Source organism: Gossypium arboreum, chromosome 8 (genome assembly GCF_025698485.1).
Source record: "Gossypium arboreum isolate Shixiya-1 chromosome 8, ASM2569848v2, whole genome shotgun sequence".
Lineage (NCBI taxonomy): Eukaryota > Viridiplantae > Streptophyta > Magnoliopsida > Malvales > Malvaceae > Gossypium > Gossypium arboreum.
The window spans coordinates 5,003,257-5,014,667 of record NC_069077.1 but is presented as its reverse complement, the minus strand read 5'-3'; the positions used below and the strand labels follow the sequence as shown (position 1 = coordinate 5,014,667).

Genomic DNA, 11,411 nt, shown 5'->3' with positions numbered 1-11,411 from the left:
GTTGAAATTTATCTATGAATAAATAATTGAATAATTGTAATTATTATTATGATCTTAAGTATTTGTTATATTATTAATTGTTTGGATTATAGAAATACCACTGAGTATACCATACTCAAGATACGGTTTGTTTCGCATGCAGTTAAGTAAAGATAGTACGTTGAATCAGCATCCCAAGACGATCCCGAATTCATTAAGGTAAAATATGTTGAGTATTGATAATGGCATGTACCTAGGACGTTTTATGAGAGTCATTTAGGTTATAGAAGTATTGATGAAATGAGTAAATTATGGTTGGCAATGGTATGTAGTATGAATTTTGAAATTTACTAAGAATTCGTAGTGATTCTAAATTAGTCCTGAATTGAATTTACTGTTCATATTGGACCGCAAGGGCCCATTAAAGGAGCGGCATCTTAAAACTAGGATGTGTGTGAATATTTATTTTAATTAATGACCGGAATTGAACTGTACTGACTGGTAATGTCTCGTAACCCTGTTCTGGTGACGGTATAGGGTTAGGGGACGTTACACTTATCTTATAGTATTTTATTAATTTAATATTAAAGTAATTATCTTAATATTAAATTAAATATTTATCTTGTAAATAAATATTCTATTAATTTAATAGATTTAATATTAAATTTAATCTAATATTTATGTTGATAAGTATTATATTAATTTAATATTAAAATGATTAAGTTTAATTATAGTTGAACTCTCTAATTTCTCTCCATATAAGAAGGGCCATGAGTCATTATTTTTCTTATTTATAACTTGACTCTAAAGTTTAGAAAAATTGTGAAATTGTCCCATTAGTAATTTTGTGGAAATTTTTTTTGATTCAAAGCAAGCACAAACTCAACAAACGTGTTTTGAGGATAGTAGAGAATACTACTCGATCAAAGCGTTCATCTTAGACGAATAAAAAAAATACAATTTTAATTAAGTGTTTATTATTTTAGATATCACAATCAAATTCTAATTTTAGAAAAATAATTTAAAACTCTATTTTGTCCTGAAATCTATTTTCCTTTGCATTTTCTAAAGCTGATTTTCCAACATTCACAAATTAGAGAGCTCCCAAAGCTGCAGAGACAACTCGCCACTTGCGAGGTAAAAAATGCGGGTCGATAAAAGAATAGCAAGTGGCTCATTAGGAGGGGCTAAAAGTATACCTAAATAAAAAAACATGCATCATAAACGTGTTCACTATATCCATTCCAATCCCAATTGATCAAAACACTCAAGTTTATAGACTTAAAAAGTTATGGGATGTGACAAGTATATTGAGAAAGTAAGATTGCTTGAACCAAACAACCCTAAAAAATTTAAAGATAAATTAGATTAATAGTCACTCAATTGTTAAAGTATTTTTTATTTTGATCACTCAATTATAAAAATTTTTAATTTAATTTTTAATATTTTGGTCATTCATCTATTGAATCGTTAACTAAATGTTAATGTGACCTTATTTTATTAGCATAATAGCAAATTTAATTCTCAATATTTATGTATTCTATTAATTTAGTTTTGATTCTAACTTTTTAAAAAATTATAAAAATAAAAAATACATAAAAATTCAAAAAGTAAAATCATAAAAAATATTAAAATTTTTATATTTATAAAAAATATAAATATTAAAATTATTGAAAAAGAACCCCCAAAACCCCATACCCGTTCATCATCATTTTCAACCTCTCACGAAGCTGAGCAATGTAGCAAATGGTTACATAGTGGGTGGCATTGCTAATTGCACCACTCTTAGGAATCTCCCCACTAAATGAATCATACCACTCCACACTTCCCGTATTGCTTTTAGTCCTTTCTTCTTCTTCTTCTTCTTCTTCCTCTTCTCTGTATAATTAATCATCAACCGACCACTAAATCTCCCCACCAACATTATCATGATTATGGCACATTCCCAGCTCTGCTTCTTTTTGTTCATTTTCGCAAGCTCTTCACAATACCTTTTTTCCACCACTCCTTCACACCAGTCCTCTTTTCTCTCTTTTTAGATTCTTTTCATATAATAGAAGTAGTGGGGCTAACAACAAATTTTAACTATTTTTTCAAGAAAGCTAAAAGTTATATAATAGGTTAAAATATGCCTACTTCTTGTACTCTTTATATAATTACAATTTAGTCCATTTTCTTCTATTTAGGAATTTAGTTATTTTCTTTATATAATAGGTTAAAATATGCCTAGAAATCACAAAAGTAGAGAGATTAAATTCTTTGAAATAAAAATATAGAGACTAATTTTTAAATGTGCAAAATTATAAGGACCTGGAGATATTTTAACCAATATAATTAATAAAAAAAGGGTTAATTCTGACCTAAATCAAATCTTGGCCGTTCAGTAGCCATCTTTGTATCAATGGCCATGGTCGTCCCAACAGAAAAACGGCGCTCTCAGTTCGAACCAAATACAAATTAATAAAAAAAAAAAGAAAGAGAAAATTTACAAACATCTTCGTTTGAGTCCGGGAAATTTCTTGTTCGTGAACTTTCCCAAAAAGAGCGCCTCCACCACAAGCACAGCCTTCACCGCCTCCGCCGTCCCTTCTTAGGGTTTTGGCGGCCTCCACCCGCGCAACCAAAACCAAAACCCCTCTCTCTCATCTATTTCCTTTCAATCTTCAGGTTATTTACTTTCCATGCTACTCGCTTACCCCATTTCATCTCTTGTTTCTCAAAATCAAAATTTCTCCGTCCATCTTACTGTATTTAGAATGCGTTTTGATGCTTCACCTTAGCTATTCCACTTGGCTTTCTTAAATATCCTATTGCTGATTTATTTTACCTTTTCTTTTTGTAGTTTTTGATTCTTTTTTGAATGGCTAAATCTTCGAATCCGGAAGGGAAGACCGGGGTTCGCATCGTGGTGGCCGGTGATCGAGGCACTGGAAAGTCGAGCTTGATTGTAACAGCTGCTGCCGAAACTTTCCCAACGAATGTGCCCCGGTTGTTGCCGCCCACTCGTTTGCCGGAAGATTTCTACCCCGACCGTGTTCCAATCACCATCATCGACACCTCCTCCAAGTATAGTTTCTATTTCTTAGTCTGCTATCACTCAATTTCTTCAGAATTTATAGTGACATAACCGTAAACTTCGTTTAATAGCTCTAGCTGGGACTTAGTTGGATTAACGCAATATAGGAATTGAATGTGATTAGGTACTTTTTTTTTTGTTTATTGGCGTGTTTTGGGCTTAATTCTTGAATCTTTGTTTGGTTAGTCCGGAGGATAGAGGTAAACTAGCAGAGGAGCTGAAGCGAGCTGATGCTGTTGTGCTTACTTATGCGTGCGATCAGCCTGAGACTCTTAATAGATTGAGTACTTTCTGGCTTCCAGAACTTCGCCAATTAGAGGTTTCTATCTTAATTTGCATTTGTATTTTCTAGTTTCTTCTTTTGATGGAAAATATGTGAAGGGGAGTTGAGGTTGTTAAAAAGTTTTTAATCATGCTCTTTCAGCTCTTAATTTCTTGTGCCTGTGTTGGATTCAACTCAAATTCTATAAAGTTGACATGTTATGAGCAAAAAGACCTTATGGATAAAAATATCATAGCTAATTTTACATTTTCAGTTTATCAGCATTTAAACCTGTGTCTAAGCAACTTAAATATGCTTTTGGCAGCTAATTGGCTCACTTAAGATTTCACCATACTTGAATATAAGCAACTACATTTGCTTAGATGACCTTGTAGATCATGCGGATTGTGGAGTATTATTTTCTTAATTGATCGACTTCTGCAGCAATTGAGGTTAATTATTATTGAGCAGGTGAAGGTGCCTGTAATAGTAGTAGGCTGTAAGTTGGATTTAAGAGATGACCAGCAACAAGTGAGCTTGGAACAGGTGATGTCACCAATAATGCAACAATTTCGTGAGATTGAAACTTGTATTGAGTGTTCAGCATATAAACACATTCAGGTATGAGTTGAGGTCCTCTCTTGTTTTCATTTTGGAGTTAATACGAAAGGCAGATGCTGTAAATATGCTGATAAAATGTAGGGTGGTTTTAGCATTGATTTCTGTTTTCTGCTTTGTGTTCTTATTTGCACATATGTGACAACTGACATCATTATGGTTAATTGTATGATAGTAATTGATGTCTATAGATCGCATTGATACTATCAGGAATTGAACTTTTTATGTATCTCCATTTTGATAGATCCCTGAAGTTTTCTACTACGCACAAAAGGCAGTGCTTCATCCAACAGGCCCGCTATTTGATCAGGAAACACAAACTCTGAAGCCACGGTGTGTGAGAGCCTTGAAGCGAATTTTTATTCTTTGTGACCATGACAGGGATGGTGCTCTTAGTGACGCAGAATTGAACAATTTTCAGGTTCCTCAGATGTTCCCTTTCCCTTTTTTTCTTTTACTTTTGAAGTGGGTGGGATGAGGTTGAATGATGGGTTGACTGTTTCTTGAAGGATTGTGCTATTCATTGCTTGATGTATTGAAATGCTGATCTATTTAAACATGAAATAAGCTTTTTGTCAATGTTAACATAAGATATCTTGTGCTTGAACAGCCAGGGATCTAATACTTTGTTGCAAAACAGGTCAAATGTTTCAATGCTCCGTTACAACCTTCGGAAATAGTTGGTGTTAAACGGGTTGTGCAAGATAAGTTGGTTGAAGGAGTCAATGAACGCGGTCTCACATTGACTGGTTTTCTATTTCTTCATGCACTATTCATAGAAAAAGGACGCCTTGAGACAACATGGACAGTCCTGAGGAAATTTGGATATAACAACGATATCAAACTTTCAGATGATCTCATTCCATATTCTTCATTTAAAAGAGCTCCTGATCAGGTAACCTTCACTTAAACTAAACATTCTCTTTTTTATGAGAACACTGAATAAGCATTTAAAGCTGTTGTTCCTTTTGCTTTCATTTTCGACTAGCATTGTCTGATCATTATTGTTTGCTTACAATATTGTCCATATGAGCATTAGTTAGAATTGGTAATTATTCTTCTGCTACAGAGTTTTTTTTGGTTTATTTTAAATTTTATTTTACAAGCATTGCGTTTGAATGTGACTAATATTATTAATGTTATATTTGGTGACTAATGGAATACCTACATGTCGTTTTAGATGAGCAAAGCCAAAATTGGCTGATTTTAATTAGGCCAATTATGAATTGTTCTGTTTTACATTGGCATAATGGACTCTATATCTCATCATATATGCTCTCCTATGGCGTTATTTGAACTTCTCCATATAATTTTGCTCTTCTGTGTTGCCTTTTATGTAGAGTGTGGAGCTGACAAATGAAGCTATCGAATTCCTGAAGGGAGTCTATGAATTGTTTGACAGTGACTTAGTATGTCTTAGTCTTTCTCATATTTATTTACATTATATTTCTCTTGCTATTTTCTATTCCAGTCTAAAATGTTAATATTCTTAACTTGTTCTTATAGTTTTTGAAATTATAAGAATTGTAATATTGTTTTTTTCAGGACAATAATCTCCGGCCCATTGAAGTTGAGGATGTTTTTTCAACTGCTCCAGAGAAGTATGGTTCTCAATTTGAAATACATTTCTTCAATTTTCTTTTGCTAGATTGCAATCCTACTGAGAGTGGGTGAGGTTGGAGTGTGCAATTTTATTGTCCCAAAAGAGTCAGGATAACAGACTGCTACAGACTAAAAATCTAGTAAAAATCTTCACATACCGAAAGTGAAAATGAGGGGATTTTCGTTTCAAAAACTGTTATAATAAGCTGTGTATGAATTTGCACATATAGATCTCTATTTTTATAAGTTGCAAAGCGATGTTATCTTGAATCATACTTGACATTTTATTCTTCAACTTCAGTCCATGGAATGATGCTCCATATAAGGATGCTGCAGAGAAAACTGCACTGGGAGGGCTATCACTTGATGCATTTCTATCAGAGGTATTCCTGGTTTTCTGCTCTTGAAAATATGAATTTCACACTTAATTTATTCTCATTAGAACTAACTCATTGTTGACTAAGTTAGTGCACATTCATGTGATCTGATCACTATAATGAGTTATGGTGCATATTGTAGTGGGCGCTTATGACACTCTTAGACCCAGCTCGTAGCTTGGAGAACTTGATATACATTGGATATCCTGGCGATTCTTCCTCTGCCATCCGCATCACTAGGAGAAGGCGTCTGGATAGGAAGAAGCAACAATCAGAAAGAAATGTTTTCCAGTGCTTTGTTTTTGGTCCAGCAAACGCTGGGAAATCTGCATTGATGAATTCTTTTCTTGGCAGGTATTCATTAAAATTCTTTTCCTGATATCTAATTCTTTTCCCCATCTTTTTAACTTTATTTACTTTAATGTAGGCCCTATTTGGATTCATATTCTCCAACTGCTGATGAGCAATACGCTGTGAATGTTGTGGAATTACCTGGGGTAAGTGCCATTATATTATGCACTGTCTTGTAATTTTATGGTTAAAGCAAGCCCCCCTTTAAACACAAGGAGTTACTTTGTCATTTTGGGGGATTGGGGATTTTCAAGTATATGCGTTTCTTGGTGTTATGGAGTCTAAGGCGTATTAGAAAGACTTTATATAAGGTTCAAGTGAAATGATATTTGAAGATGTATTTTCTTTGAGATGAAAAACTGTCATAATCTACACACTTCTTGCAGTATCAAAGCAATTCCTTTCTGGAACTTTACACATCAAAACCTTTTCATTTTATTGACATATACTTCCTTGCATTTAGTTAGAATAGCAGTTATTGAGATATACCTAAGTTGATAATTTCTTTTGCTTTCATATGTTAATATTTCAACTTCGGGCTTGGTGTTTGTTTGTTTTGCCATTCTTAGGGAATAAAGAAAACTCTAGTCTTGCGGGAAATCCCTGAGGATGGAGTTTCAAAACTGCTGTCTAGTAAAGAGTCACTGGCTCCTTGTGACATAGCTGTATTTGTTTATGACAGGTAAATTGAAACATGATTTTTCTGATGTGGGATTTTAAATTTAGAGTTATCTGCTATTCTTAGTTAATCATTTTCTGTTATGTGATCATATTTGTAAAAATGGTTGTACCCTCATGTGCTTGGAGTGAACTGTTTTTGTGCCACTAAAGATGATCATGTATATTTTGTTCCTTGGTTGAATTTTTTAAAAATTCATGTAGGTGCATATGCATGTGTTATGTATTTCTTTTGTAAGTTCTATTTCATTATAATCTGGCCTTCTCAGTTCTGATGAGTCTTCATGGAAGAGAGCAACTGAATTGCTCATGGATGTTGCTGGTCATGGTGAAGACACTGGTTATGAGGTGCCTTGCCTCATTGTTGCTGCTAAAGATGATCTGGATTCATTTCCAATGGCAATACAGAATTCTACGAGGGTATCATGCTTTATTTATTTTTTCGTAATTTAATTTTCTTGCATAGTCAAATGAATAAGTAGAATGCCTTAACAGCGTCAAAATGCTTAATTTTTGTGTCCTCGAAGAGGTAATGGTATTCATGTCAGTGTTGGTCTAGCCTCTGATATGATTATAGTAAAACACATCCTTTAAAATTTTATCTTAAAGAACTGAAGTGAAAAGTGTATTGTATTTCAAATTTCCTTTTCAGGTTAGCCAGGATATGGGGATAGAGGCACCTATACCTATCAGCTCAAAATTGAGGGATTTCAATAACATATTTCGAAGGATAGTAAATGCAGCTGAGCATCCTCACTTGAGCATTCCTGAAACTGAGGCTGGGAGAAGCCGGAAGCAGTACCATCGGCTCATAAACCGATCTCTCATGGTTGTTTCAGGTATGCTGATTGTCTGGCATCTCACAACTGTTCTATTCTCAACTGCACTTGAAACTTGGGGTTGTTGAAAATGTTGGTGACCATGGTAGATTTTCTGATGACTTCTTGTTGTGCACATATTTTACTTTTTTCTCCGTGTTGGTGTGGGGGAAATCACTATTTCTTTCCTTTTGTCCACTTGCTTACAGTGTTTGCACCTTAAACGTTTTTACAAGTTATAGTGTGATTTTGTTTAAGCATATATGTATTTGAAATTTTTCTTTAAACAATCTGAGATGGTACGAAGTTGCTTTAACTTGAATGGCATGCTCTTTTATGTTTATCATTTACTATAGTGAACTGTTGTTTTATCGTTTTGAATGTTGTATTTCACCATCTGCAGTTGGAGCTGCTGTAGCCATTGTTGGATTTGCAGCTTACCGCGTATATGCTGCTAGGAAGAATGCTTCTAGTTGAGGGATGACGATTCTCCTATCTTCTAGACACTGTTATGGTAATCTTATCTTCTTAGAAACAATTTTGCCATGTTTTTTTTTTTAATCTGATTTCGGTGGCATTTTTCTGGGTTATATTCAGAATCCTAATCTGTATGAAAAAGAATTGCAAAATTCTACCATCCAATTTAGTAGTGTTGGAAATGTTTGGTCTGTAGAATATCAAGAGAAATGATGGAATAGAGTGATTGTGCAATAAAAAAAATTTTGCCATACATTTCAACCATCGTTGCTTGCCTGTGTCCTTTTTCATACTATTACTTTGGATTCAAATACTGTAATTTAGATGAATTGGGATTGGGATGAATAGTTTCACCTGGATTCAGATACTAATCTTTTGGAAATTTAATATTCAAATGGTTTTGATTAAGATGGTGATAGATACTAATTTTAGATCTTTGGTGTATCCAGATATTTGGTTGATATTAGAGTATGTTTGTACACTTGTAATTATTTACTATAACCTCTTGTAATTTTTAATTCTAAAAATTATTAATTATTATAAGAATTTCTAGAGTAATACTCAAAATAAAAATATTAAATCAAATTATCGTATGAAAAAGAATTCTACAGTACAATTGCTAATAAAATTAACAAGAAAATTTGTTAAGTTATTTTTAACATTTAATATAGAGTTAAATTTAATATAAATAATTTATACTAAATATTTTGTGAGAATTTAGTTAATTATTTAATTGGTTAAAATGTATATTTCGTAAAATTTTTAATGGGATTAGTAAAACCACATATAAATATCTTAAAAATAAAATATATATCTTAAAATTAAAATACAACTATTAGTAAAAATGATTTTTGATTTTTAAGCTTTAATCATTTAAGTTCATACTAGAAAATAATTAAATTTGAGTGAAAATAATTATTTTAATTTTTAATCTTTCTTTGAAAATTGGAGTATGCAATGAGTATTATACTTAGATTTAGTGGGATATATTAGTTATAGTGATTACATCAGCCAACAAATATGTAATTATATTTAAGTTTAATTATTTTTGAATATTTTTATATTCGCTTTTATAGTTTATGTTCAGGTTCTTAATTATTATTTTCAATAATGTTATTTTGAAGATTTGAATTCAATTTTCGCTTTGAAAATATTTTTCAAATAAATAATTACATTTAAATCTGTTTATTAAATAACTTTCCAAACACGTTCTTATTATATAAAAAATTAGATGAAATTACTAATTGCTTTTCAAATGGATCATTGTTATATAAATTGGATGTGGATGTAAATTAAATATTCTGATGATAGAACGGTTTAGTATATGCGAAATCATCTCTATGCAGCAATTGAGACATGCTGACGGAGAGAGATTTGAACTTTGGGTCTTTGATTTGTTAAGGTTACCGTAGTTAACATTATAGGGCTCTGCCTCTATGAACGCCGGTGAGTCGGCGGCCTCGTCCGGTTTCATCTTTCTTCAAGCAATAGCCTTGAGTTTGCAGAGCAGTTTGGGTTTCCAGACCACCTTCCCGTTGGATCATAAGCCAATACTTGTTGAAGACCTCAGTCGTGACATTAAGTCGAAAATCCAAATCGAATAAAAACCTCATCTCCAATCTGTTCATTTCTTCTCTGCTAATTCCCCCCACTTTGGCGTAATACGCATTGTTATAATGCCTGCACACCCAATCTGAATCATTGGGTAAACACAATTCCACACTAAAAAACACCCACGACAATAGATCAAAACAATCGAGTTAAGCTGTTAAATCATACGAATTTCAAGATTACAAACAACCCCATGTTACAAAAAGGACAAACAAAACATATTAATCTCTTCTATATCTCTGGAACAGAAGCTTAAGACATGGAACTAAAACATGTTGTATTTCAAGTGTAAGAACTGTACTTACTGGTCATCCATAAACTTTGCAGCTACCATGACACTCGTAATCAAGAGACGATGCACGCTGAGTGAAGTAAGGTAAGCGTCAATTCGTTGCAGGAATCTGTCAATATATATAAGAGCAACGACAAAGCAAGAATTGCTGCATTTACAGTACTTGAAGATGCGTTCGACATACTGTCTAAGGTTCAAGGAAGGTGCTCTTGAACCATGGAATATGGTAACAACATCCTTAATTTTCGATCCCGCCAATAACTTTTCGTTCCCTCGTACCGATCTTTCGAGAACAGAAGATAGAAGAGATAGAACTCTAGGACTACCAGGAAGCCAATTACCAGACTCGTCTAATCCTAAACCAGTATAAGGATTAGACTCACCAGCCTTGCCTTTAGCCATCAATGTTTCCGTATGTTGTTCGGTGAAGATTTGATTTTGTAGTTTTTTTCAGCTTTGTTCCTTTCTTGCAAGGAGAGTCACAAAAGGAACATACTTATATTTGTTTTTGAAATAAATTGCAAAACTTTATTCTTAGTGGGCCAAGTTTGGGTTGCAATTATTCAAGCTTTTGAATCATCCTTTTCCATCAGAGACTAGAAGCACCAGGAACAGTATATTTTAGCAGAACAGGGAATATATCATGGCACGACCAGAAAAAAACCCAACGAAAAAATGTGTTTTAACTCAATTGGTTCATGCAATTACCTTTAAAAAATGATATTTTAACATATTTTACATTCAAATCTCAACATTTGCATCATCTTTTCTTAACTATTTTACAAAGTTTTAGCTCTTTTCAAGTTTGATTCCATTAAGGTGATCAAAAATTAATTTAACTTCAATATCTTTTTTCAACCTAATCGTGATAATTATGATCTCTATCACTTGAAATTTTTGTTCTTTTCTAAATTATTTATATTCTATACTGAATATAGGTATGAGTTATGATCTTTCAAATATATAAAAGAATTTAAAATAAATAGAATATACTCATATTAAATATATATGTTAATTCCAAATTTGAATAATATAGGTGATATTTTCAAAACGTCTTTTTGTAGCCATGGTCCAACCAAATTGAAGGAATCTTGGTTCATTGTAGAACATAAAGAATGAAAGTGATTTCCTAATTCTATCTTTAGATTAAATAGAATTTCCTTTTAGCCCTAAAAATGTTGGCAACTTTTCTTGGTGGCCATATATTTTTCTTTTTCATACACCATTTGTATATGATGTAAGATCCCAAATTCCCAAAAGAATGAAAGGG

General features: G+C 32.8%; 2 protein-coding genes across 4 annotated transcripts; one reads left to right on the top strand and one right to left on the bottom strand.

Moving 5' to 3' along the window:
- Nucleotides 1-2,329: 2,329 nt before the first annotated feature.
- On the top strand, nt 2,330-8,502 carry LOC108469759 (mitochondrial Rho GTPase 1-like). Its single transcript, XM_017770776.2, has 15 exons — nt 2,330-2,646; nt 2,822-3,045; nt 3,242-3,374; nt 3,789-3,938; nt 4,180-4,356; nt 4,576-4,830; nt 5,276-5,344; nt 5,481-5,536; nt 5,839-5,920; nt 6,057-6,268; nt 6,342-6,411; nt 6,835-6,947; nt 7,213-7,363; nt 7,596-7,782; nt 8,165-8,502. The coding sequence occupies exons 2-15, from the start codon at nt 2,840-2,842 to the stop codon at nt 8,236-8,238; spliced, it is 1,935 nt and encodes a 644-aa protein (XP_017626265.1). The 5' UTR covers nt 2,330-2,646; nt 2,822-2,839; the 3' UTR covers nt 8,239-8,502.
- A 945-nt stretch (nt 8,503-9,447) lies between these two features.
- On the bottom strand, nt 9,448-10,727 carry LOC108469190 (cyclin-P3-1-like). 3 transcript variants are annotated; one of them, XM_017770086.2, is made up of 3 exons: nt 10,305-10,727; nt 10,155-10,211; nt 9,448-9,918 (listed from the first exon to the last, which is right to left on the bottom strand). In XM_017770086.2, exons 1-3 carry the CDS (start codon nt 10,541-10,543, stop codon nt 9,657-9,659), a joined length of 558 nt encoding a protein of 185 aa, XP_017625575.1. In that variant the 5' UTR covers nt 10,544-10,727; the 3' UTR covers nt 9,448-9,656. The 3 variants fall into 3 exon arrangements, with proteins under 3 accessions (XP_017625575.1, XP_052887564.1, XP_017625574.1); XM_053031604.1 differs by having other exon boundaries at nt 10,326-10,726; XM_017770085.2 differs by having other exon boundaries at nt 10,155-10,723.
- Between the last annotated feature and the right edge of the window lie 684 nt (nt 10,728-11,411).